Source organism: Argiope bruennichi, chromosome X1 (assembly GCF_947563725.1).
Source record: "Argiope bruennichi chromosome X1, qqArgBrue1.1, whole genome shotgun sequence".
Taxonomy (NCBI): domain Eukaryota; kingdom Metazoa; phylum Arthropoda; class Arachnida; order Araneae; family Araneidae; genus Argiope; species Argiope bruennichi.
The window spans coordinates 55,860,622-55,887,893 of record NC_079162.1 but is presented as its reverse complement, the minus strand read 5'-3'; the positions used below and the strand labels follow the sequence as shown (position 1 = coordinate 55,887,893).

The 27,272-nt window shown below is 31.5% G+C and overlaps 1 protein-coding gene across 1 annotated transcript in view; it reads left to right on the top strand.

The window, feature by feature from the left end:
* Positions 1-1,147: 1,147 nt before the first annotated feature.
* The window catches only part of LOC129958237 (gamma-butyrobetaine dioxygenase-like), a 53,275-nt gene continuing 27,150 nt past the window's right edge, over positions 1,148-27,272 (top strand). The window contains exon 1 of the mRNA XM_056070534.1: positions 1,148-1,283. Coding sequence (XP_055926509.1) covers positions 1,268-1,283 — 16 coding nt within the window. The 5' untranslated portion in view covers positions 1,148-1,267. The remainder of the gene's footprint in view (positions 1,284-27,272) is intronic.

Sequence of the window (27,272 nt, the reverse complement as noted above, 5' to 3'; positions counted from 1 at the left end):
AAAGGACAATCGAGATATTGAAGTTTTTTGAATTAATATTTTAAATTAATACTTTTTCTTAGTTGCAGATTTAAATATTAAAAATTCAATAACTCGGTACAGTATCGGACACGTCGTTATAGCGCAAGAAGTTAATTGGACAGAAATTGTATATTAATATATTTGCATTTTTAAAATAAGCAGGTGTTTTACGTGATATTTGATTTTATTTCCACTTACGTAATTAAATTCTACCATTTCTAATTTTATTGCTTGTACATGATTTTTAATTTCCTTTCAGGAACAAAATTACAATTGTGTTCTGAGCCTTAAACTTCAGCGCAGTTTATCCTAGAAAAAGACCTTGCACTAGAATAATAGCCATATCGTAATAATTTAATGTATGTAAATAGCTTAATTTACTGAATAATCTTTAGCATCTAATTCGGTGGTTTTAATGAATATTCAAAAAATCCAATCATTCCATACAACTGAACTCAAAATTACAATAAATTATGGGAGAGAAAATTTGTATATGGAGGGTAGGGGGTAGTTTTTCCATAATTTCTAAATAAAACGAAACTTTTATATTTTTTTTAAAGCATTTGTAATTTGAAATTTGGTTCCACTTTTGAAATTGGCTTTAGTTTCAAAATCTAAATAGAATTTAAACTTCTTTGTTTTTTTTTTATTTTCTTTTGGAATATTGAACGCAATTTGTTTTTGTAGTTAGTGAACGAAAGCGATTGAAAAATTTAATTACTTTTGTAAAAACTAAATTCTACACTATTTTTAGAAAATAATCAACTTCCGAAGTTCTTTCTTTTGCAAGTTATATGGGTATCTTTCGGACATATACTCTAAATGTAAAACAAAAATTTATAGAAATTTTAAAATTAACAGAATGTTTGTACTAAACTGCAACCACGGAATAATAAAAATGGTATCCATGCAACAGAAAATGAAACCGCATCAAGAAGGATATGTTCTGAAATGGCTTATTCACCTCTTTCATCTTATTATTTCATATTTTCGTTTTATTATTTCATATTTTCGTTTTATTTCATATTTTCGTTTTATTATTTCATATTGCACCCTTGTTCGCAAACCCTTTCAGCATTATTGTGATATCTCATTTATTTAACCCTTTTTCTAACCATTAGGTTGCGCTTGAATGCTGTTATAGTGGCACTCTAACCAAAAGTAACGGAAGAGGCAAGTTTGTGGATATTTTGAAGTTGTTGGAATATTCGACTCAATTACTGTTCGAGGATTTATATAATCTTGAATGAAATCCCTCATTGGTGAGTAATACTGAACTTTTAATCATCTTATTTAATTCATGGGAAAATTATCATACGGCAGATGCAAATCACTTTGAAACAATAGAAGAGGAAATGCAATTGATTTTGTTAGGAGTAGCAGAACAAAATGATCCGAAGGAGGATGCGATAGGCTGATCTGAAAGTCTTCACCGACTTTTGGGATATATTGAAAGAAAAAAAATCGCTAATAAAGAATTTCATTCAATAATATACGAATCATTCTATTTGATAAATTTTTCCACTTTTAGGAAGTTGCATTATTGCAGTCACATAGAACGTTCCTAATTTAATCTGGAAGTCCGCTCAAGGTGTGGTTTGTAGTTCTCCAAAGAACCGAAATATTTCACTTTAAGTAGAGTTTACAAGAAGCAAAACAAAAGGTATTTTGAAGATACCAAGTCAGGTCTATATGACGGTTAAGGTAGACTTCCTAGTCAGGTTTCAACAACTAATGCCAGGTCTCTAAGGGCATACGCATTTTAGCTTCTTTCTGGTAAAAGAAAGGTGCAAGATCGTCCATTCCTTTACTATTTGCCAATTCTAGGCGCATCTTGTCTATTCTTTATTTCAAATTTATCTACTTGATCAAACAATTATCAAATGCTAAAAAAACCGGGTGAATTTAATATTTCAAAAGATTTTGAATTTCTTGAATGATAATGGATTTATTCAGCGCCTTTAATTTCATCAACAATCGTGGATGATTTACAGGAATATTGTCAGTCGTAAAGCTGAAATTCGCTTATTTAAATCTCACAAACCATTTATGCACTGTTCTTTCCCTTGCAGCATTGTCTCCGTAAACAGCATACAATTTCCCGTAGCTTTAAAAGCTCTTGCCTTTACGGCAGCAAAAAAAGTATTTAATACCATAAACAAACTTTTCTTGTTATCCATGTTTACATTGATACCAAATAAAAATAAATTAATGTTAATAATGAATAAATACAAACTAACGAAAGCGCTATATTTCAGAATATGCCTCATTTAAAAGGCTAATAATAGCGATTCAGAACCCCTATAGTAATCATCTCAAGCTATTGGTAACCAATGGGAACTTTCAGAGCAATTCAAGCCCTCAGGAGCTCACCTTCTTTAAATCAGTACGGGTGTCCCAAGCCCAAGGTACCTAGAGATCTTTCCTCCCCTTAAGTTTCTCCTTCTCTATACCTGCTTTCAGCTTTTTACTTCCATTCCTTTATGGCAAGCGAGTAACTCTCCACGAGAAGCTGTCGCTACTCTGTCTGCTTCATGCTTCTCATGGACAGTCAAAAACCCAATGTGTTGGCCATGCATAGCAACCTGCTAGATAGGTGGTACATTGTTGGTCTCCGGTGTATCAATTCGGCTGGTAACTTAGTCACTTAAATGGCTAGTATTGCTAGGGATCAAGCAAAAGTAGTCAACTTCCTTGGCTTAGCGTTAAGGGGGGGGGGGGGGTCAACGTTCTCGGAAGTGACCCTGAGCACATAGGTCTTGGCCAGCATCAAAGAAGCACCGAGGCTGGGGGCACCCAAAGCCGGTGGTCGCCTTCTCTTGTTGGGCTCCATGGTGGATAGTGCCGTCGGAATTCGAATTCCTTTGATCTTGGCTCCTCTTAATCACATAGATGTAACTATTGATACTAAATTCATCATTATACACACTACACCATTTTTGGTTCACAAATCTATCATGTCAGCAATTGGCGAAGTAAGGAACATCAAAAAATACGTTTTGGCGATTTTTTAATAGATGCAGCAAATCCTTCCCAAGCTGCAAATTAACTCAATTGGTAATTTACAAATAACGGTCACCCCCCCCCAACAATCTCTGAACTTTTCTCCTGTTGTTATTTCAGATCAGACACTAAAATCGGTCACTGAATCTGAAATTGTTGCAGAGGTAACCAATCAAAAGGTGTGTGCTGTGCGTAGAATAAATATCAGGCGTGATAGTAGTATAATACCTACCTAGCACATCGTTTTGACTTTCACAAACCCAGAAACACTCAAATCTTGCCGAGCTAGTTATGTACATTGCAATGTACACAAAAATGTGCCGAATCTCTTAGATGCTTTAAGTGTCAACGATTCGGGCACTCTCATTAGAGATGCATAATCCATGATTTTTTGAATAACAAATAATATTGCTATTGTTATTTTTAAATATGCGTTCCAAATATCTGTTATTTCAATCATATTATTAATTAAAAATTATTACTTAATATTAAATATAAAATTTATTAATTGTAATTAATACTTAATTTACTAATTTAATTAACGTGTGATTGAATTAATTTATCTGTTTCAGCTTACTTCTTAAATTTTATTTTTTTTCTCAAAACTATTTATTTAATTTATTTATTAGAGTGAACCATTTTCTGGAAAAGGTGAGTTAAAAATATGTCATTTCTTTAAAATGTTTACTTTAGTCCTATATTCTACCAATAGATGGCGCCAGCAGTAAACAGAGTACATGTAATCAAAGTCAATCATGTCACGAGCAATTAAAAATGATCTGTATGGAATAGCGCATCATCAAATACGAATATCGGTCACTCCCGTGAAATGGAGCGGTGACTTCGAACTTTCCGGTGAAGCCTCGCACTTTCCGGTGAAATCACCTCTCCGATAAATTTCAGTGATATGCAATTCAATGATACGATACGATAATTCCAATAACCGGTCCGTTCACTTTCAATCCAATCAGATTTCTTTCGAGAGCTTCCATTGGACAGATCGTATCGATTGTTACTTTTCAGTGAAGTCACCACTCCGGCAAATTTCAGTGATATCGATTGTTACTTTCTATCGTGATCTAAAACCTGTAATCGAAATATCATCAGTAAGATCGTATCAAGGATTTGAATCACATCCTTCTTTGAAAAGTATTGATCACTTGTATTTGTGACTTTTTGATATTGGTTACGTAATAACCGCTCTGAAAATATTCGTCATCCCTAACTCTCATGCAAATTGTGGTGGTACACCAACATGTGCGAAATGTTCAGGGACCAGTCATGACACAAATTCTTGCGAGTCAAACACATTTAAATGTGTCAGCTGCACAGGACCTCATCCAGAGTATTCACGAAATTACCCAAAATGGAACATTGAAAAAAAAAAAGATTTTATTAATTAAAATTAAACAAAATGTATTCTAAACAAAATGCATTTCTTGGTGTCATATTTGACAAAGCCTGACTTTTATTCCTTATATTTTTTACTTGCGGAACAAGTGTTTGCGATCACTTAGAATTATACAAGTTCTGCCCAATACAGCTTGGGAAGCAGTCTCTTACGTGTTTATCATAGTGTAATCAGATCCAAATTAGATTATGGTTCTGTAATGTATAGTGGCACGGTGTCCTACCTTTCACGTCTGAATCATGTGTACAACCAAGCCCTTCGGCTGTGCTATGGTGCTTTCAGAACGTCTCCAATGAACAGTTTATATGTTGAGAATCAGGAACTTTCGCTATTTCGCATATGGAATATACTCTCTATTGGCAATTTCTTTCGAATTTTAAGAAATCATTAATCAATTCTCATTCTCTACAGAAAATCATTTCAAATCATAATCATACTCGTTTATTCAATGCTCGTCCTTCCTGTATCTCCCCCCCCCCATTGGGAATACGTATACGCCAATTGTTTTCAGATAGCTTCTATAACATAGATGTAGTTGAAAGTTTTCTACATTTTCCTCCGGGGTTTGAATATCAAATCAATGTACTACATCCATTCCAAAATTTCAAAAGGCAGATACTTCAGATTTGGTATTTAGGTCCATTTTTTACTCTCGCCGACAAATGTTCTGTGACTACATTCCGATGTTTAGAGACGGTCAAAGTTCGATAGCCATGTGGGTTTGCCTTTACTAACGGATACATTTTCCTCTGTATTCACCTCCAAAATAACTGCCATTGATCTGGCTCCTCAAAATGTGAGAAATAAGGGTGTCAAAAAGATCATTATTTACTCTGACTCTTGGAGTTCTCTGCAAGCTGTCACTAGCTCTATTCCATATCATTCACTCATACTTAAAATTCTATACCTATGCAATAATCTATTGCAGAACGATTTTGATACTTTATTTTCTTGGAATCCTGCCCATGTTGGTATCTCGGGAAATGAGACAACCAATTCTGCTGCAAAATCTGCACATGACTTTCTTATGCTGATGTGCGAGCACATGTTTTCGTAAATGGGTTTTTCAAAATTTTCAAAGTTAATGGAATTTAATTACAGAAAACAAATTCTACAATGTGAAACCTATAATAACACCAAGTATTTCTTCTCTAAACTGCATATACGATGTCATCCTAACTTGTTTAAAGATTGGTTATTCAGGACTATCCTACAAATATCTACTTTTCTCAGAGCTTTCATCAACTTGCAGTCGTTGTAGGGACATTCTAACTATACGACATGTTTTAATAGATTGTTCAGGTCTAAATTCTTACATTTTAGTATTTTAGCTCAGATATTTTTGATCAACCATACCTAATTGCTCAAAGAGCATATATCAACATCTTTGCATTCTTAAAAGAAGAGTGTTTTACATGAAATTTGATTTTATTCACTTACATTGTTTTCGATTTCTTCTTTTCTAGTTTTACTCCATCAATATGGTTTTTAATTCACTTTCGGAAAAAAATTACAATTATTCTAAACCTTAAGCTTCAGCGCAGTTTATCCTATAAAAGAATCTTGTGCCAGAATAATACCCCCATCTTATGTTATCTGAGCAATCCAATAACATGCATGGATTATAATTTCTTTGAAAATGTTTTGAAATAAGATAAATTTCTAAATTTAAAACCTTCTAATTAATATTCTAATTCAAATATTTATTTTCAAGCAGAAAATCTCTTATAAAGCTGCAAAATCATCTATATATGGATGCTAGAAATCTAATTTGCTGAAGTGTCTTAGTTACCTAACCTTAAGTTTTTAGACAAATATTTAATAAGTTTTTCAAGCAATCTCACACAACTGAATTCAAAATTAGGATAAGTTGTGGAAGAGAAAATTTACATATGGAAGGAGGTAGTTTATTCATATTTTACACCTGGAGAGAAAAGGAGCTCAAATTTCGAATTTAAATAAATTTTTTCAAACATTTGAAATTTAGTTTTAATTCTAAAATTATCAGCTCTGTTCAGACTCTAAACCTAAACTTCGTAAATTTCTTTTGTTTCCTGTGCTGGTCAATTTCTGCCCAAAAACTTCAGTTATTTCTGAATATCAATTTAAAAATTATTGCAGTAAATCAATTATTAGAAAATTTTATAATTAACTCATATACGAAACAATGGAACTGACAAAATAAAATAGCAGAAAAATTGAAATAGATTAGAGAAATTAAAATAACATTACAGAAAAGGATCTATTTCGAAATTGCTTATTCATCATTGCTTATTGCATATTCATTCAGCGTTCTTCATTCTTGAAACTTTCAACGTGTTTGACTTATTTAACCTTTCTTACCCATTGGGCATTGTTCAATGATATCGTAATCGCACTCAGAATGTACTTCAGACCTTAATTTGTTCATGTTCCTCATGTCACAAATGAACGATAAAGAATTTTACTTCTATCTAAAAAAGTAGGAGGCAAAGATGTTTTCAGATGTTTAAAATCTTCATCTGATTTTCGGTTCCGGAATCCTGGATTTGAATTGCCTTGAACGAAACTCTTCATTGAAAAGGAATATCGTATTGCTTCATTTGTAAACGTGTGAGACAGGACAGCTAGATATAAACACAAATCAAAAAATAAAATAAATGATTAAAAACTTATTCTAAGAACACATTTTTTAAATATATTTAAATGTAGAACTTTTTTGTTTTGTTTATTTTCTAATTTTTAGTCAATTTATAATTCATTATCATTAATATTTTGTAATTTTGAAGTAAATTTTTTTCTCAAATCAGTTTTGAAATCAATGTATTTCAAGTGGCCCTACTTGTGCGGGACAAAAAGAAATGAACTAAATCAATTGATTAAATGATAAGAATTTTTAAAAGTATTAAAATATTGTATCTTCATTGGGAACTCGCAAATGGAATTTTATACACCTCCAGTACATAATTAAATGAGGGAAAATTCGATAACATTGTTTCATATTTACAAGCATGAAATAGGTGAAGTGAAATGAAAGTGTATAAAAAACAAACATATGGTCTTTAAAATTGGTGTCCACAACATAATTGATGTTGGAGAGACTTTTGCTTCAGTAATTTGGAAGAAATTGAAACTAAAGTGAAATGAAAGAACTTTTTGAAACTAATTCTTAGACTTTTAATTGAACCGAAGGTTTGAAGGAATATTAAAGTAATACAAGCGACAGTAAAAGAGAATATCATTATTTAAATAAAGAAATGAAGGTATCTGGAAACTGAAGTGAATATCATAAATATCCACAATACAAAATAGATAACTTTACACTCATTTAGATCCCACTCACACACAAAAAAATAAGTAATTAATAAAAAAGACCAAGTACCAGTGTGCTTAAAACATAATAAATATACAGTAAAAAATATATATATAAATTAAATAGATCTATTTTAATAAAAATATAGTTATTAAAATTTATTCTTTTATTTCAAAATTTTTTCATGCGTGGGCTCATTTGATCCTTCAAATCATTTTGTTCCTTATTAGATATATAAGAGCTAAAAACTGTTAGATATATTTGAGACTCATGAAGCATCTTCTGCATACTAGTTTGGTACAATGTTTTCCGATATAGTATTTTGTTGCCACAATGTTAGACATACACCTTGAATTTGTTCTTATGCATTGCATTCCTATGACCTTATATACATTCATATCCAAAATTAAGGTCACAAAAATGTTTTTCAAAGTAATTCTAAATAGCTACCATTATAATTATATTTTGTATATTGTGAAGGACCGGTAACACGATATTAACCTTTGTTGTGGGAAAAACGTTGTTAGTTTTTGAGGAACTACTGAAATTAGACCGTTTAGGCATCTGGGATTTTTGCCAGCAATTTTATGAATATTGCATTAAAACAAAAAATTTAATCTGTTTCCATTGAGAATGAATTCTTATAATCGTTTAGACGATTCCTTGAAATGGTGAGCATTTATTGACACCCTCATAAACAGTATGAAAGCTCGTTGTGAAGCCTGTATAGCAGTGCACGGTGGTCATACTCCATATTAGACAGGCTTTCCCTGAGATAAAAGCTTTATCTCTGATTAATAATGTAACACTTTTTGATATAATCTGTTTCTTAATTCCCAATTAAAATCTTTTCCATGTTGTTATGTGTCTATGTTCTTTCTTCCATTGTAGTGTACCTCTGTGCCAAATTTCGTGGCAACACAGTGAATAGTTTTTCATTTTTCGCAGATTTTATGTTTGTGACCTTAATTTTGGACATGAGTGTACTTTCTATACTTCTCCAAGTTAAGCTTCTCGTTGTATTTCCTGGGACACTTCATAAATTATGATCTTGATGTGATTACACCTCCTGAAACTGCATGATTTCCAGCGAGCTAACTAAGTAGCATCACTTCTATTTGGTGAAATTATATAAGTTTTTTAGCATCTTTCCATTTGTATGATTTTTCTCAGTCCTCGAAGGAAAACGTATAATAATTTTTATCTATGTTTTATAATAAAGATAATTACAGTAGTTTAAAATAATTTTTGACCACCCTTGATTTAAAAACTTCTTCTGTTACTAGATCAATTCATACCCAAGTGATATTTGTTATATACGCAAAGCCACTATAATTTTCGAATTCATTGCGCATCTTGCATTTGTAACTAGTAGTACGCAACGAAAGGCAGCGAGAAACTATGTATTATGATTTATATAATTACGCTTGTCATATGACTGCGACGTCATTTGAATCGATATGAAAGATCATTTGTAACAGATTTTATTTGAAGATGAACACTTTAAAGGTCACTTATTGCAGAATCCTCTTGGTGCTTGATCTCTTGCTTGTGGACTTTATGGTATATAATGTATTGCAAATTATCTTTCATCTGTTTCGAGATTGTAAGTTTTCTATAACTCTAAGAAAAATAATCCCTGTTGCTGAAATGAAAATTTCATAATCTGGTGCTTAAGCGGTTAATTTGATGCTGGCTGATTTAGCTTCTTCCATGTGAATTTAGATACATCATTCATTTATTTTATTTGCCTTCAATGAAAGTGTTATTTTATCGGGTTAGATATATGTTTTGAGAAAGAGGACACGCTGATCATCGGATTATATTCTTACCGTTATAAAAGTAGTCTGATGTTGACTTTCAAAAATATCTACATAACTATAACTCATATAATTATATCATGGAGGTGAATATCGAACAGAAATCGAAATAAATGCATAAAAAATACTGGCGTAGCTTAGGTTTCAGTCGCCCGTGGTATAGGGCAATTCTCTGCCACCTTATTTAGGTATTTAAATCCAAAAAGCTCCAAATTTTACAGAAATTCCATGGAACTTTTTGTCAAGAATAAATTTATTATTGTACAATATACGAATAAAGAAATCATGTCTACATTGCTTTATTATACTATAAACACATTTGTTACAAAATTTCTTATAGTGTACCACTTATTGATATACACACAGCATTTATGATATGCTTTGACAGGACATTGCATGAAATTAAGACCACATAACGAATAACGGCAAACAGAATATAAAACATAAATCAACTTTCAATTAGAATTAAAATTATCCTATCCGATATGTATTTTTATTGAAAAATTAATAGAATTAAAAATAAAACTTCTTTTAACTAAAACTATATAGTCTATTTTTTCTAAGAGCAAAATCTTTTATTGCACTAACAATGTCTATAATATCACATACTCCTTGTTCAATAAACAAGATAGCCTGATCAATTAGCCTTAAAGTATTTATTGTTGATCTTAAATAATGCTGGTCAGCTTCAATTTTCAAAAGCTTCTCTCACAGCTAGCATTGGTTGTGGCATTTGTGAGTAATATTCGAAGTGCTATTATTATACTGGGCAGATTATCTTCCAGGTTGGATTTTTCAGTAAATTATAATGATCCAAGTGCATCTAGATTAATTTATTTACGTTTCCTGTATCAACTAAGAAAATTCGTGATCGAACTCGTTCGAGCTTGAAGTCGTATTGTCAGTCATTGAATTCGGTAGATGCGTAATCTAAATTGCATTCAGTGTCATCCAGATCTAGTAGCAAAGGCGGCGTTAGACAGGCAAAAGTTCCTACCAAATTCAGTAGCTGCTGAAATCTCTCAAGAATTTCTAAAATTATTTTATCTAACGAAAATAAAAATACAACTTCCATCCCAACTTATTTTCATGCGATAAGTTGGTATCTCTACTTATGTTATTAAAAATATGCCTTTTCATTTTGTGCCTCTGAGGTTCCATGGAAAGGCCAAGGTCCTCACTCATATCTTTTGAATAATTTATCGCGCCTTCTGTCATTCCACTAGTTTTCCTATCGTACTCTTTGCAAAACTCTTTCGAAACGCACGGTGTTATTCGAGCCTCTTTATTTGTAAATATTTTTTTGCATTATTCATTTCGTGTTGAACAGGTTGCCAGAGACCCATGAAACAAAGGAAGAAAAATGACTGCATCGTAACTAGCAAAGTTCCTGCTTCTCTTCTTGTGCTTAAGTTTTCATCTGACTCAGAGAGACCAAAATGTCTTTATAATAATGCCGTGTCTTATTTACGGCATCGTCTCTTGTGCTCTACCGCATATCCTGAACAGTTTTTAAACTTTTGTCAGAAGCTGCTGTTAGAACTTCTCAACTATATGCGACATGAGGAAATAAGAATTCCAACGTTCTAATTTACCTACATAAGTTATTGAACTCTTCTCAATCCAGGCAGCACGTAAACAAAATATAAATTTAACGAATTGAGAAAGGTACGAATTCACTTTGGGATATATTTCTTAGCTGAACTTCTGAATGCCTTCCAGTCTTAGCAGCAACATTATCACGTGCTTAGTCTGTACAGTTCGTTATATCGAGACCATCAGCATGTTCAATTATATTATTTATTGTGAAATTTTGCATCTCTCAAAAAGTGCCGCCGAGGGTGGCCTGCCTCATCTGCCTAGATAAGCTAAGCCATTGATACAAAATACTTAATAACATCTATAGGAAGTTTAATTATAGAAATAATTGGGAGAGCAGAAGAGTTCAATCAATAATTTTTTTCTTTCAAATAACATTGAAGAATCTTGTATGAATTGTTTAAGATCATTCAAAATTTTAAAAAGTATTGATAAAGAAAATAGAACACAACAATCGTATCTCATGAGAAGCAATTGGCTTCTTTATATCAAATTTCAAACTAAGTTTTTCGTAACATGTATTACTATTTGAGTTGTTAATATTAACTCATTTTATTTTGTTATATTTTATAATACACATATTTTTGGACATTAAATAAAATTATTCACTGATAGCTATTCAATTTTATTTTATGATAAAAAAGGTAGCTAAAAGTATAATGATCAATTAAACCATGAAATAAAATAGCGTAGCGTTTGAGTTGCATCTCTAAGCATAACATTATTTTCAAAGAAATCTGCAACCGATGAAGGCAAAGTGAAGCTGTTTATTGAATGAGTACATTATTTAAACCATTCTATCAGTTATACTTGTTGTTTTTGACATGATATATATTTCAAATTTGTAATACTGCTTCCCAGCGCAATACTGGGATTAACGCGGTAAGCCAAGTCGTTAGAACTATTTGCAAAACTGATGCTGAATGGAAGCTGATCAATGACCACAGATCTTCGTGACAAATTTGGCGATCATCTGGAGACTACTTTGGAGACAAAACTGATGGGGCCCTAATATTCTAGCATCTTGGTGATAGTTTCATTTGGACACGAGTTTCGACAATCTTTCTAGAAATTTGCTTGCCCTGTCCCAAAAGCGATAAAAAAAGCTGGGAGACAGAGCTGGAGTCAGTCGTGGGAAAAGAGCAGTCGTATGGGGCTCAAGCGAGTAGTTGAGCGAGTTCCGTCTGAGTGCTTTGTGATTTTATGATGGTATACTAGCAATTTGCAACTTGTGTGCAGCCGTTTACTGCAGGTGTTGCTCTTGTGAACGCTTCGTCTGTGTTTTGTTGCTTTAAGTTCATACATTCTAATGAAATAAAGCATCGTTATTTGTTATTGAGCTTGATAGACTATTCCCCATACACCCACCTATCAGATTTTGAATTTTCCAGAACAATATAGACAAAATAAGCAACAGAATCCACAGTTTAATTATTTATTGATTTCTTTTAATACTTGTTTTTCACCTTTATTTCTTGATTTTCCTTTTTTTTTTCCCCGCTAACTAAAATTTATGATTTTAAATATTTGGCACGTTTTAATCTACTCATTACTTGTGGAAAATTTTGAAGGTGGTATTATTCAAATTTAACATAAAAATTACTAATTTTTGAAAGTTATTGCTGAATTCATGCCTTCATTAAAAGAGAAAGTGTATCGTGTTCTGTAATTCGCTCACTTAAAATCTATTATTATTGTCTGAAAAGGTTTGGGACCCGCAATAAGAGGGAAGCCTTAAATCTTTGAGGCACGCGATTTAAGAAAGAAATCAGAATTCTAGTTGCATATCATTTTTTATTATAAAAAAGGTAGGAGAAACATTCATTTCGATTATTTAACATAAAACTTTATTCAATATGAGAGAAAAAAAATGTTTCAGTAAGTCCTTTTTTTTTACAGAATGGGACGTATGTAATCCCACCACTTCATAGCTTCAAAATTTGCGTAAAACATCAAATAATAGCTTTTATTATAAAAAAAATTTATTCACTCATAATAAAACAACACATTAATGAATGAATGCAAATTCCCTACATCATACAAAACGCCAACCTTAATCGCACCAGCCCACACATCTAATTAATGCGTTTTGATTTGTGCAATATTTTTCCCTTCATTTACGCAATTACCATTGGTGCAAAACATTGGCCACTGAATAGAAAAATTTTAAATAAATGACTATGAGCAGGACTGTATGACTATGAGTAATTTCAATTTTTCGAGGGGGGGGGGTTAAAATATGTCCCACAAAAAATATAAAATATAACCCACATCCAAAAAACTAAGCATAACATGGGAACAGTTTTTTACCCACTTATCCCCAAAAAATTAAACAAGATTTCCATTATATGGAGAAAGAATTAAAAGTAGCCAAACAAAGAACGTTATTTCTTTTCTTACCTATTGAAGCCCTAGGTCACAGTGATTGAAAAAAAAAAATATCATTTTTAAATTAAATTTCTAAAAGTTCAAATTTCTGAAGACAAAGATTAGATCTACGAACCTTTCTAATTCTTGCTACTTCATATGTTTACAAAGTTATAATTACAGGGCGAGTCAAAATGATAGCACCGATTTCTAAATTTTTTTGTGTTAGTGGTATATTTATTTGAAAATTTAACGAGAGGTTAAGTATTCAAGTTTCGAATGCAGTCTGTAGAAGATAACGATGACAGAGGTTAATAATATCATCTTTGTTAGTAACAACAATTAGAATTAAGAGCAGAAGGTTTTGAAAGATTTTCGTATCAACTTGTTATATTCCATTTAGATCACATATTAAACACCTTTAATACTTGCATTCAAAACTTGAATACTTTACTTCTTGAAACATGGATCTTTCAAATTAATATAACTACTTGCTGCGCGATAAAGTTTCAAAATAAGGTTTCATTTTGACTTATCCAATATTTAACGTTTCACGTAAGCTTTAAGGACGGTTTGCACAAATAATTTTTTAGGAATTTTTTTTTCCAGTCCCACTTTTTGCTTTATTAATGCAAATAGATTTATAACAAAGAAGCTCATATTTTGGTGAAGAAATTTCAAAGTTCATCAGAAAAGTAAAGATGTAATTTGGTAGTTAATAAATTTTTGTGGTTTTAAATCTAAATATTAATTGCTGTAGATTTGAAAGAAATAAAATGACTGAGATAAAAGAATTGGTTAAGGAATTTTGAAGAAATTTTCATGAAAGAAAGGAATGATAACAACTAATAGTTTTTTTTAAAGTTTATCCCTTGGGTACAAGGCTTATTTATTATTGAAGAAACTTCGAATTTCTGTAAAAAGTGACGATTGATGATTTTTATCAAATCGCAAAAATTTGTCTTGTGATTTACTATCACTTTGAAATTTCCGAAAACACTTGAAAAAAACTTTTGTTTACACGATATATCTTTATTCAAATGAGAAGAATGAACGATAACCAGTAATCCATTCTGCAATGGGGCAACTTGAGGAATCAAATCAGTCTAAACAATTACCGCTTCAAACCAGTCTTGTGATATTCGATATATTGATGATTGATTGTGAAATGCCTTTGAAGGTTCGGAAAAAAAAAAAAAAAAAAAACGCAGAAAAATAGAACACTCATCTTTTAGTGAAAAAAAATGAAATCCAAAAACTGAAAAACAAAATTGTCGCTTTTTTTTTTCATTGGGTAAACAAAATATTGCTTTTGTGCTTTTTTTTTCCAGTAAAAATTTTTAGATGTATTTCTAGAACATTGAACAGTAAATATAATATTGCGAAAGTATTTTTAATCAAATGGAAAAACAGCGTTGCTAGGATAGAATTGTTAATCATTCAAACTGTTCTTCACATAATCAACTTTTGTATAAATATTGTTGCTAGTTACATTTAGTGACTATGTAAACATAAATTTCGTTTCAGTAACTGCAATAAATTAAAAACTTTCTGCAAATTATTATATGTTTGAAATTATTGAAAATGTTTAAAATTTATAAACCAAGTGTGAAATGAAAACCTCATTTCCCAATGAGGTTTTCATTTCGTTCCCAAATACCATTTCAGAATCTCATAATTAGAAATATTATAAAACTGAATTGAAAATTCGATTTGAAATTAAATATTTAATGCAATGAGTTATTTCATTTCATTATTATATTTTAAAAAGTGGTTAAAAGATGCAGATTTCACTGCAAAATGTTTCTTCGCAAATTATTTTCCCAAAATGTTGCTTCGAAGCTGGAGGGCTCCATATTCGAAACCCAATGACATCGATGAATCGTCGTGTAAGTGGACTTGGTGTACTTTCAATTCACTGAGGACATATGTGATCCCGCTGATGTGGTGTGAATCTTTGATGAGGTGATATCTCTTAATCTCGATTCAAAATTACGAAGTCCATCCCAAAATTGCACTCTTGTTTCTTTAAAAGTAGGATGTAAATAGAACTAAAGTGATCCACCTTTTAAATAATGGCATAGCAATAGGGGATAAGGAAAATATAAATGCCCTGTAAGCCAGTCATGGGAACAGAGACACGACAAGGATAAATAACGAGTAGTATATTTTTATACCTCCCAATTTCATTTGCTGTATAATTGCTTAAGGGAGTGCCATGGAGACAACACATTTGTGCATTAATATCAATTTTTGGAAATGGATATAATGGATAAATATGTTAAGGGGATGGATATTAAAATAATAGCAGATAATAACCTGGCATCATCGACTTTCGATAAGTCACTGATGAAAACTGGAGTATGAAAAATGGGTACTATGGGAGCCACTTGTACACTGGAGCAGTGGCATAACGAGCATAAATAGAGCTCATTAAATCATTTATATTGAATATTGCTTTCATGGAATTCTGACAAAAATAAAGTATATAAAGATACGTTTTTCAAATAAATATATCCATTTCTAAATCTGATTCTATTTCCTGATTTGTTATTATTATTAATATAGCTGTCAGGTGAATTTTGCTTAGTAGAAAATTTATCTGAAACATTTTTTTTTCTAGAAATGTTTAAGTTTTGAAATTGTTATTTCTTAATAGCGTTTTTGTTAATGGAAGCTAACCTGAAGCTATAATTACGTAGTAAATGAAATTACGCATCTCATCAAATATCAATGCAAATTGTTTTACGTTGATGTTAATTCTCTCCCCTGACAAAATGTTCATGGATTCTAAAATTATTACAAATTGATGCGATACGTTTCACGTGTATCGGTGAACATGAATTGACTTCATTTTTTAGATACTATGACATTTTGTGTAAACATTTAAATATATACGCACGCGCCAACCATTTGAGGCGCTAAAAAGACAATGAGTTTCTTTTATATTTTCAAAGTCAAAATTTGGCACATGAGATTGGAAAGGGCGAAAAATAAAAATTATGCTCCTGATACTATTTATCCTTCTCACGTTATTGCCCCCAAGACTGACTGTCTGGGCATCGATGGTTCCTTACGCTCGTCGTTAAGCCCTTAATTAGGAGATTAATTAATTCTAACAAAGGAAAACTAACTTCCCTGATACATTTATAAGAGTTAACAATTTTTTACCTTAGCTTATTTCATTATGGGAATTCAGATTAAAAGTAGTAAAAAAATTAGGTGTTCATTCATTTTTAAAAGTATAATCTAAGAGGCTGAACTCATCAAATGTTATTCACCACACTCTTTTAATTGATAAATACGTTCTCGCACTATAAGGGGGGGGGGGAAAAGAGAAAAATCATCTTACAGATTTTAATTCTATTAAAGCAGTAGATTTAATTTTATTAAAGCAGTAGAATTAATTTTATTAAAGCAGTACTCCAATTTTGTTAATTTTGATATTTTCATCGCATCTGCATTATCTGCACCACATTTGTGAATGAGTTACCGTCAGTTATCAAATACGGAAACCCTCCTTGAATTTGCGCATGCGCCAGGGTGCGTTAATTTTGCCAAAATAGAGATGAGGTGAAAGAAAATGCGTCTAACGGGACGAAAGCCAAGAACAAACCAAACAGATCCATAAACATTCACATCTTATTGTGTATCACCCTAGCGAAGTTATATCGTGCTAGTTTCGGGATCCGGAAACGAACAGTATGTGTCGTAATATAGGCTGAAAAAAAGAAACTCTCGAAAAATAAAATATAGTCGATACATTCGGGTTTCCTGAAAAATGTTAATACTATTATTTCCTATATACAGATTCTTATATACAGGTGTTTTCTAACTAAGATCCTGTCACTCTACTTTCACAAGCCTATTTTTCAGAGTTTTATTCTTTGTTTCCAATTGGAAGTTGGTAAAAGGAATTGTTTACAGTTCAGATGAGAAAAATTTTAAATATTTTTGAATTAAGACTTAAACAAAAATAGTTGTATATACTTTTTCTTTTGAAAACTATTCAAATGAATTTTATTTATTAACTACGAATATAATAAATTGCTAAACCTAGAATATAATTTGATATTTGTGGAATTAATGAATTCCTAGCAATGAAATAAATTGAATTGACGAATTCCTAGCAAAAATTCCAGGAAAAAAATGCTAATAATATGGAATTCATTAGTTTAAAATTAATTCTGGAGAAAAGCTGTAAAAGTGCGTAGCTTCTATTTGTTGCGGAGTTTACTGTCGGAAATGTCAGAATTCTAGTTCAATACAGCGTTGACAATATACCCTCAATAGCAATGTAAGTTTCCGATCCCTCCCGTTAACCTTGAAAATCTGAAAGGTTAAAAACTAACCAGAAGAAGAAGAAAAAGTAAAAAACTGTTTAAAAGTTTAGAAAAAGTGACAATTTCTTAACTCCGCTCTAAAAGTATTTACTCAATCGCATGGACACACCAGATTTTGAAGGTTGATGAAACTATTTCACTTAATACTTGAAGATTATATTTTAGAGTTCAATTACACATACTTTTCTTTGATATCAATATAATTTCCTTGATACGATAGAAAACAACTGAAATGAAGCGTGATTAGAGCAGTTCTAAACATAGATTTAACTTGAAAAAACTTTGCTCACTAGAAAGAAAGAGTGACAGGTTGAGGGATGTAGAGCAAGCAGTAAAAGCTGTTACCTCCGATATCGTACACGATTTACAGAAAACTGAAAAAGTTTTCAAACTGCAGATGAGATCGAATTTTTCCGAAAGATTGAGAGGTGCCATCAGACAATATATTCCACATTCCGAGGTTTGGATTTCACTACACAGATGACAACCCTATCAAAGTTTTGTAAAACTTGGATTGAAGAAGCAGTCGCTGAATTTTTTTTAACGTGTTTTATTCTTTAAAATTTCATAGATATAGTTCAATTTTTGGCTTTTGTTAAGATTTCTTTGACCACGCCATGGCAAAAGCAAAGTAACGAACCAAGTATTGTTTGCCAGCAGGTTCTAAAACCCTCCGTACTTTTGCGCATGCGCTAGGATAGGTTTAATTCGTTAAAATAGGGGTGAAAGGAAAGATGAAAGGAGAAGATGTTTACATTTAACAATAAAGTAAACTCGGATTACTCGTACACGAAATTAAAATATAATAATAAAGTCAGAAACGACATGATACTCACATACACGTGAAAAATAAATGAACGAAAGAGTATTTAATAGTGCGGGAATCAAGGTCAAAGAATGACGAGGAATTCCTAAAATGCACTCGTCCTTCTGCGTCTTACTCCTTAATGAGACAAAATCATCAAAAAGTGGTCATTTCAGGATACTGAAACGAACAGTAGGTAAGCAGAGAGGATGAAAGTGAGAAAGAAATTCGATCTTATATTGTGTTGGAAGGAATCTACTAATCTAGGCGTTTTAATTTCGTGGGAAAATTAAAAGCCCGCCTCAAATTTGCAGTTAAAGTTGCAATGAATATTGAGTTCAAGCGATTAGGAAATTATTTTTAGAGCATAGCTAATTTGAAATTATTACATATTATAGGCATATATGCGTGTGTGTAACATACTTTTGGCAGATCCATGATCAAAAAGAAAATACATTTGGAATAAACTTCAGTTGATTTTCCCAAGGGATAGCAAGATTTGTACAATGAAATGAGTGCTGAAAAAACACATCCTTTCACAGTGGGACACAAGCAGAAAATGTGAGTTTTCCGCTCAGTGTTTTTATTAAGAAATTCTTTCAGGGATTTCTTTGGTATGTATCGACTTAGGCAGAGGAATCTTGGGTATCATTGAAACAATTCCTTAGTATTTATAGATTTTTATTCCTTCTCTCGGGACACGAGAAATGCACTAGTCATTACTTTTTTAGAGCCGTGTTAGAAATAATTAAATAAAAGAAGTGGGATTTGAATCGGGAAATAAAAGCAGAGTTCAGAATAAAGTAACACGAGCTAATTTCCAATAAAAAATAGGAAATTAATTAGAATTTCAATTAAGAAGTATCATTACATATATACAGGGTGATTATAATTAAACTTCCCCCATAAACAGTATCCTACAACGCAAACTGGTGAACGGATTGCTACGAAATTTGGTATATAGACTATACACGAGATGAGCTCACGGAATTTCGAAAAAAAAAGTTCAAAAATGTCCACAAGAGGGCACCTTTTCCGAAAAAGCATTAAATTTAACACAATAAACGACCAAAATGGACTATTTCTGTGTCAAATTTCTGATTTCAGTCTGTTGGGAAAAGCGCATCTAAAACGCAAATTTGATTTTCGAATGTTATTTACAGCCTGTCAGAGATGAATCGTCAAAAAACTTTGAAAGGATTATACGGTAAATTCAGTACAGATGTTAAATTCACGCAAATGTTAATATTTCGTAACTAGTGTACACCAATGTCATCCAGGACGTTCTCTGCCTTATCCAAGGTGCACAATTTTTTGTGAGGGGGGGATAATGCCTTTATTAGAGAGTATGCAAAAATGTTTTGCGAAGACCACTCCCACTTATTCATCTCAGTTATGACAAAAGGCGTTCAATACATTTGATACGTGAAGGCACTGTATTCACGAATTAGTTTTTGCTTTTCCTTCCAGCTAATTTTTCAAAAGTCATTGAGAAAATGTCGACCTGCCTCGAAAAACAAGGAAGTATAAAGTCATAAAAGAATATGAAACTTTTGTATGTATTTTCTTAAGTAATAACAATTTTTTTCGTCAGGCAAAAACGGGTTATATGGCTGTAATCGCTATAGCTATCTCTATTCAAAGTACTAGAGTAAGTTCGTTTCTAGAGATGGAATCGTAATCATGCTATTAATATCAGCCGCCTTTCGCCCTAAAACAGAATGTTTTTTTTTTTTTAATTTTTAATATATGTACACATGTTCAATCATAAAAGCATTTTCCGTTCAAAGATCCATGTATTTTAAAACGAGTGTTTGTAATCACAAGTAAAAAACTTGCATTATTCAATTATATTTGAAAAATGAAACATATGCTTTATAATAAAATATAAATATATTATACGTTGTAGTAAATAGTGAGAAATATTGCATAGTAGCAAATATTAAGATTTATTACTGATAAGAATTATAGCGGCGATTTACCCTGTTTCGTTGTCACCAATTTCGATCGGTTGGGATTCCTCTTCATTTATTTCGAACATAAGTTAGGTTCAAATCGCAACCATGCCCCACGTATATTTTTTCAATTCATAGTATGGCTAAAATTCTTTTTTCTCAGAAATGATGATGTGTTGAAAATATTAAAAATTCAATCAAATTTCATCTCAAAATTTAAACAAATTTTTTAAAATTAATTCAGGCGATTTCTGTCGCATGAAATGTCTAAAAATGCGAACTGAAATATTTTCCAGCGTAGTGTCTAGATTAGAAAATAATTCTTCTATTCAGCTTTCACTTTGTAAATTTTTTGTGAAAGTAGTTATTCCTGAGCAGCATATGATCGTTGTGCCCTCTCTATAAAAGTCGATTTAAGAGGGTGGGAATGGATTATATGTATATAATATGAAGCTATCTCAAGTTATTCTTTACGCTGAATTTAAAATCCACTAACAGGCTTTTGAATCTGGTTTCTGTGTGGGAACTCAGTAATTACATACACATGTAATGACAACGAAAAAATCCTGGAGAATGGTAAGATTTTATAAACGGAATACGGCTGGACATCTTTTTCTGAAGCTTTCAAAGATGACATCCATCAAAATATTATAGCAGAAAGACAGATTTGGAAACTGATTGTGCGAAAAATTTTCAGATATTATTATAATTGCATATACTTTCCAGCCATTTAAAGAAAATAGACCAGGAAACAAGTTTCTTGCTCCCAGTGTAAGCGAGAGATGATGGGGCATGCATAAAACAAATGGCGGCACCAGTAATAGAAAAATTTCGGAAAATACTCTAGTCCCTTAATGGACAGTGGGACTTTTTTGTCCAACCCCCTTATTAGAAAACTGAAGGCAAAAAAAAAATAATCCAGGCATAAAACTTCACTTATGCGTTTATTTAAGAGGAGAAATTTTTAATATAGTTCCCCTCAAAGGGATGAGTGAATAAGTTAGCATTCAATGCTAGCTTAAGTCATAAACAATTATGTATTCAACACCATAGAGACTAAAATATGATTAAAGGAAAAATTCTAACGACGAGAAGAACTTAGAGAGTAACATACGAAATTAAAAGGAAAATTCTATTTTTCTTTAAAAAAAAACAAATATTATTAAAATGCATCAAAAGGCGAATCAAATTGTGGTTTTGTATAGAAACTGCTTAATCGGAAAGGAATAAGTAATCCATAAAAGGTTGTGTGATCTCTGAGTTATCTGAAAACTTGAAAAAAAAATGGCCTAAAATTATATTACTCAAATAAAATTTAACCTTTCAAATAATTTATAAATTCATAATTACTATTACACTGTGCATTTTTAAAAATTTTTACACCTCTGTTGTGTAACTTTATTTATTAATGTGAGGATTATTAGAAAAATTATTCAATATTTTTATAATAAACTTTAATTCAAGGAAAATATTTAATAAATATTTTAATTATTTATTAAATCATTTAAAGTTAATTTTAGAAAAATAAATGTAAGTAATGCAAATATGTATGCTATAAGAGAACGTAGATTTAAATTTAGTTATTTGTTCACCATTTCCAGTTCATTTTATCCATCATTTTTCAGTCTCTGATAATGCGTTCAAATTATGATAATGAATGATAATTTATCTAATTGATCATACATTGTTGCAATATTTTTTATTTTATCAATAAGAAGTAATTGTAGTTTATCTCGCATTGTTTATTTTTATCTAAAAGTTCTTGAAAATACTTAGGCTTATTCGTACATATCCTTCTTGCACGAAAGGATAGCAGAAGATCAATGGTAGGTTTTCAAATATTTATTTCGAAAAAATTACCAGCATAACCTTTATTTGCATTGAAGAAATGAAGCAAGATATTTTAAACAAATTATTCAAACATTTCTTTATTCTATCACAATTTTTAATTCAAACTGGTAAGGCCCATCCACATCTTCTCCATTCCCTTTTCTCGATGAATGCTTTTGAAACTCTCTCTCAAGTTCCTGTCTTGCTTAATTTTTGCGAAAAAGAACCATGAGCACTGAAACGTATGAATTTCTGAAATTGCATTTCTTCCCTTGCAGTAGAGTCTCTAAAGATATAAGGTGTCTTAATCTTCTGGCCCTTAGGTAATTTCTGTGGATTAGAAATGCATGTGATAGTAGAAATTGACTTTTCCAGTGTTCTGATATATTAACCTGTTAACCGGATAATTAACTCGCATTTAATTCGTTTTGTTTTGAAATATTTCGTCATACCCAGTTAACAGGTTAACGATAAATTTCAGTATTTTTCGATATTGTTGGTTTACAAAATTAGATGAAAAACGAACATATTTACACAACAACGAGTCTAACACAAAGAAGTATTTTGAAATTTGTCTTCCTAAAACCCTGCAGAAAAAAAATTCTGATGCTGATTTTTTTCCCCTGCAGTTATTAATTTCCAAAATTAGCAATGGCATTCTAAATAGTTTTTTTGAACAAATAATTGCTGCTAGTTTGATTCTGGACTACAAACTTCACGCACTTAGATGCAGTTGTTTAAAACGATGAATCCGAAATCCATAAAATGAAAATGTAACGCTAGAGATTCAACAACTCAATCCACAACTTTTTAAAAAACTACAGATTAGATTCAGAAGCGGGTTTGTAATCACGCCGGTCACATTAACTGTAACTGTTCCAGGCAGCTGAGAAAGTATCATCTAAAGCTGCAAACTGTGCAAGACCCAAGCATCTAAAAATACTTTGCCACCGAACATTTCTCTCTTCAGTGCTTCATGGATTTTTGAAATCAATATTGTAATCTTACTCGTGTGTAATGTAATCCTAATAAATAAATGCTACATTGATAAGGCTATTTAATGAGCTCAAATTATATTTCCATGATAATTAGTTATTACTTACATAATTCTATTCAATTACAAATGTTTGCGTATTGACAAAGAAATTTGACGTAAATTGTCAATTTATAAATAAAACTCTGTTCTGAAGAAAAGGCAATAGGAGATACTAAAAATTATTTCTTAGCATTTCAGACATGCCTAGTATTATTTCAAGTTACGTTTCCGCCTGTTTTCCACTACTATTTACTACTGACTCCAGATGCATGATAGCAGTGGTGGTCTCGTGACAGAATTTTGGCTTCCCGACTAGTCTTAGGCTGGAAACCCAATTCTATGTCATAAGCTGTAATGGACTTATTCTTGGTTCACTTTAAATCAGTCAGGATCGAACACATTTTAATATTTACCTAACAAAATCCAGAAACGATGTATAAACAAATCTGAAATCTTTCACTTAATACGAGTTTTCTCTCTGAAAAAAATGGGTTCATTGTTGCTACTTTAATACAAGGATTTTCATTTTAATACGTTCTACTATTTCACCAACACATTTAATTTGAAATGATCACTGATAGTTTCCATGCAGGGTGAGGTTTAAATCTAAAATCTGTTTTATCACTGTTTCCATGAGATTACGAAAGAAAAATTGGGTCCTTTTACAGGAAAAACAGTATACTATTTCAAAAAAAGATACCAAAAATGGGCCATGAAGCAAGAGAAAAGATATTGCAAAAAAAGTTTGACTCACCAAACAAGAAAAAAAAAAAAAAATAGATTCTGCTTCGACTTTGATTCCAGAATTCATGTCAAACTAGAGCATCTTTTCATTATTCTGGTTACCTTCATTACTCCATTGGTATAAATATAAATAATCTCATTTTTTAATTAGAATATTTCATCTTGACTGCACAACAACGAATACATCATCAAAATTTCAAATTGTTACATTAAATTGTTTTTAGGCGAATAATTTTTAAAACTCTCGAGAGTTATCCCTCTTATTTTTTATTATTTTTTTCAAGATATTTGTGATGTTTAAACAATTATAATAAAATAAGAATTAAAAAAACTTACTCCGCCCTTTTTACATTTATCAAGAAAATTTAAGTATGCACTTTTTAAGCAAGCAATTGGAAAGAAAGTGTAGAAAGGATTTGTTTCAATGGTGTATTAAGGTTTATTAAGATTATTGCCTGCATAAACAAACACTATCGTAACTCAAAAACGTACTAGGCTGTAACTTACCTGTATTAAATATTTGTAGCAATATTTGTTGCTTGAATACACAAACTTGCCATTGCTCTTTTTTTGTTGCTTCAGAATTACTTTCTGTGACTTTATTCAACTCGTACTTTTTCAATTGTGCCAGCATTCATCTGCAATTAGGGGGCAAATAAAACGATAGCCACTGGAATGAGGACAAATCTTTATTAATTGAGGGTTTGAATCTCCTCTCCTTTTTAACTGAAGTGCATATTGTATGCGGAGCAAGATTGTTGCCTAAAGATCATGCATAGCATTCAAAGGAATTAGAAGCTTTAAATTCCAAATTAGTGATTGAAGATGGTATTCAAGCATAAAATGTGTATTCCAAAGACCTCCTCAAATATTCATTAGCATTCAAATCCGTAAAATGTGGGCTCAGCCGAAATGTTTAGTTTCATCATCCGTGCTTAAACTCATCTAGAACAACTGCTATCTCCCTCCTTGATCCCTCCTTGAATACACCTATCAATGCGAATAGAAGTGTCATTAGGGATTAAAGTTTGAACATGTTGCTCCAGAATGCTTGGATAGTGATTCACTTTGATTTTCACATACAGAGTAACATGAAAGCTAAGATGCCGTGCAAGAAGGGAGATCCCCGAATTTCACAACTGGCAAGATTAAGCTCTTCTCTAAGCGTTTTCTTTAGAATTGCAATAACAAACCATCTGCACATTTCCGCTCCCAGTATTTTGAAATAGGATAAATATCGGCTGATCGGACCAGGTGACTTGCCTCGGTGAGTCTACTTCCCACATACTCTCTGAATAGAAATCCTAGATATCATCAAAATCATAAACATTCACGGCATAGAGAATGGAACATTGGAGATGACTGTTCATTTCGGATGCTATCCAGGACTAGTTACAGCCTTTTTTTCAGACAATTAAGTCTCCCAACATTCGTTTGTCGGTAAGCTTTCTATTTCGTCCGTCAATGTGGTTTGGAAAGGCATTTTTCTATCATATAAGCTACAATAACAGCTGTTATTTTATACATGCACATTGAAAATGTGTTGCTTCCATCGTCGAGGCTTCAGCTAAATATACTCCAACAATAGGGTCTCTTTGAATGACTGATTGTTGCATATTTTATTTATGGGCATATGACAGTTTTGAAAGATTTATTAAAGACTTTCCCCATCATGACCACTAGATGACGAATTTCTGTACTAGATCTCATGGCTATACTGCAACTGTACAATGCAGTTTATTTATTTGCATATATTTATTTTAGTTTGTTCCCCATACACAGGTTGTTATATATCGAAGTATAAAGACTCCAATAAAATTGATATATTCTTTCTATTAAATTGTACCAATTTTCATCTATATTGACATTATTTTATCACATGCTGACATTATTCAGCTTATTAATTCTGTCTTCCCAGGAGTGTTTGCAGGGCATAATCAAAACGTCTTGCTATAAAAAAAAATCACATATTTTGGGAAAATTAAAGTATAATGAACTGTGAACAGATTACTTGTTTCTATTAGCCTTTTTTGTTTGATTTCGACTGTAGTTTGGCTAGATACTAATTTTACAGGAAAACTCCATAGGATTTGCATCTTAAATATTCTTAATTTGAATTCTATCAAATTGTATTGAAAAGGATAGAATATATTGCAAACTATCGTATGTATTGAGTCCAAAATCGACCTGAAGTGTCATCGAAATTACGGCATTTTAAACTAGATTGAAGTCAAAAACATAAGTGACCCGAGCTGCACCCATTTCGCCTTTTAATAATCCTTTAGTACTTATTAATTTAATAATTCCTCAGTAAATTTTTTTTAAAAATGCATTTCAAAAATGTTATAGACAAGGATGGATTATCTAATAAGCTAAAAATAAGAGACTTGCTAAAAGCCTCGCAACTTTAGGGGGAGTAATTCTGTGGTATCATCGGGATAATCTTAATTTGTTTTCGGTTCATTTGAAAAAAAAGTATGCCAAATTAAAGTCAAATATCGTTTAATTTTCAGAAGATTATTAGTAAGATTTCTTGTTATGTTTTTAAATGTGCTTAGAGATTAATATAATTCAATTATTTTTTTAGTTAGCTGACTGATTTATAATCCAACAATCCAGGCAATTTTTGTATTTGAGTATTAAGAATGTGTTAAAACTGTTTTATAATATTTTTTTTTGTTATTTTGATTAAAATTTCTTATAAATTGTTTCATATGAAAGACGTGCAACTAACACTCTTGAAGCTGATCTGCAATTAAATGTTTTGTTGGTTCATTTTAGCATAAAATTTGTTAATGTTGGAAATTTGGAACGAAAAATGGGACTGAAACTAACTTTTCTTAACAGTCCCATAAGAGTTTAATCCCTCTCTAGCTACAGCCTTCAGTTTATCAATATTTTTGAAATTCTGTATTACGAGTTGTTGAAATAAAAGTATGTCTTAACCCTTCGGCTACAATAAAGAATCGGAATAAAGTGCGATATAGTAAAATTTGTGATATTAAAATCAGTGCTAAAGACATTAGTAGCAATTAATTCATTGATT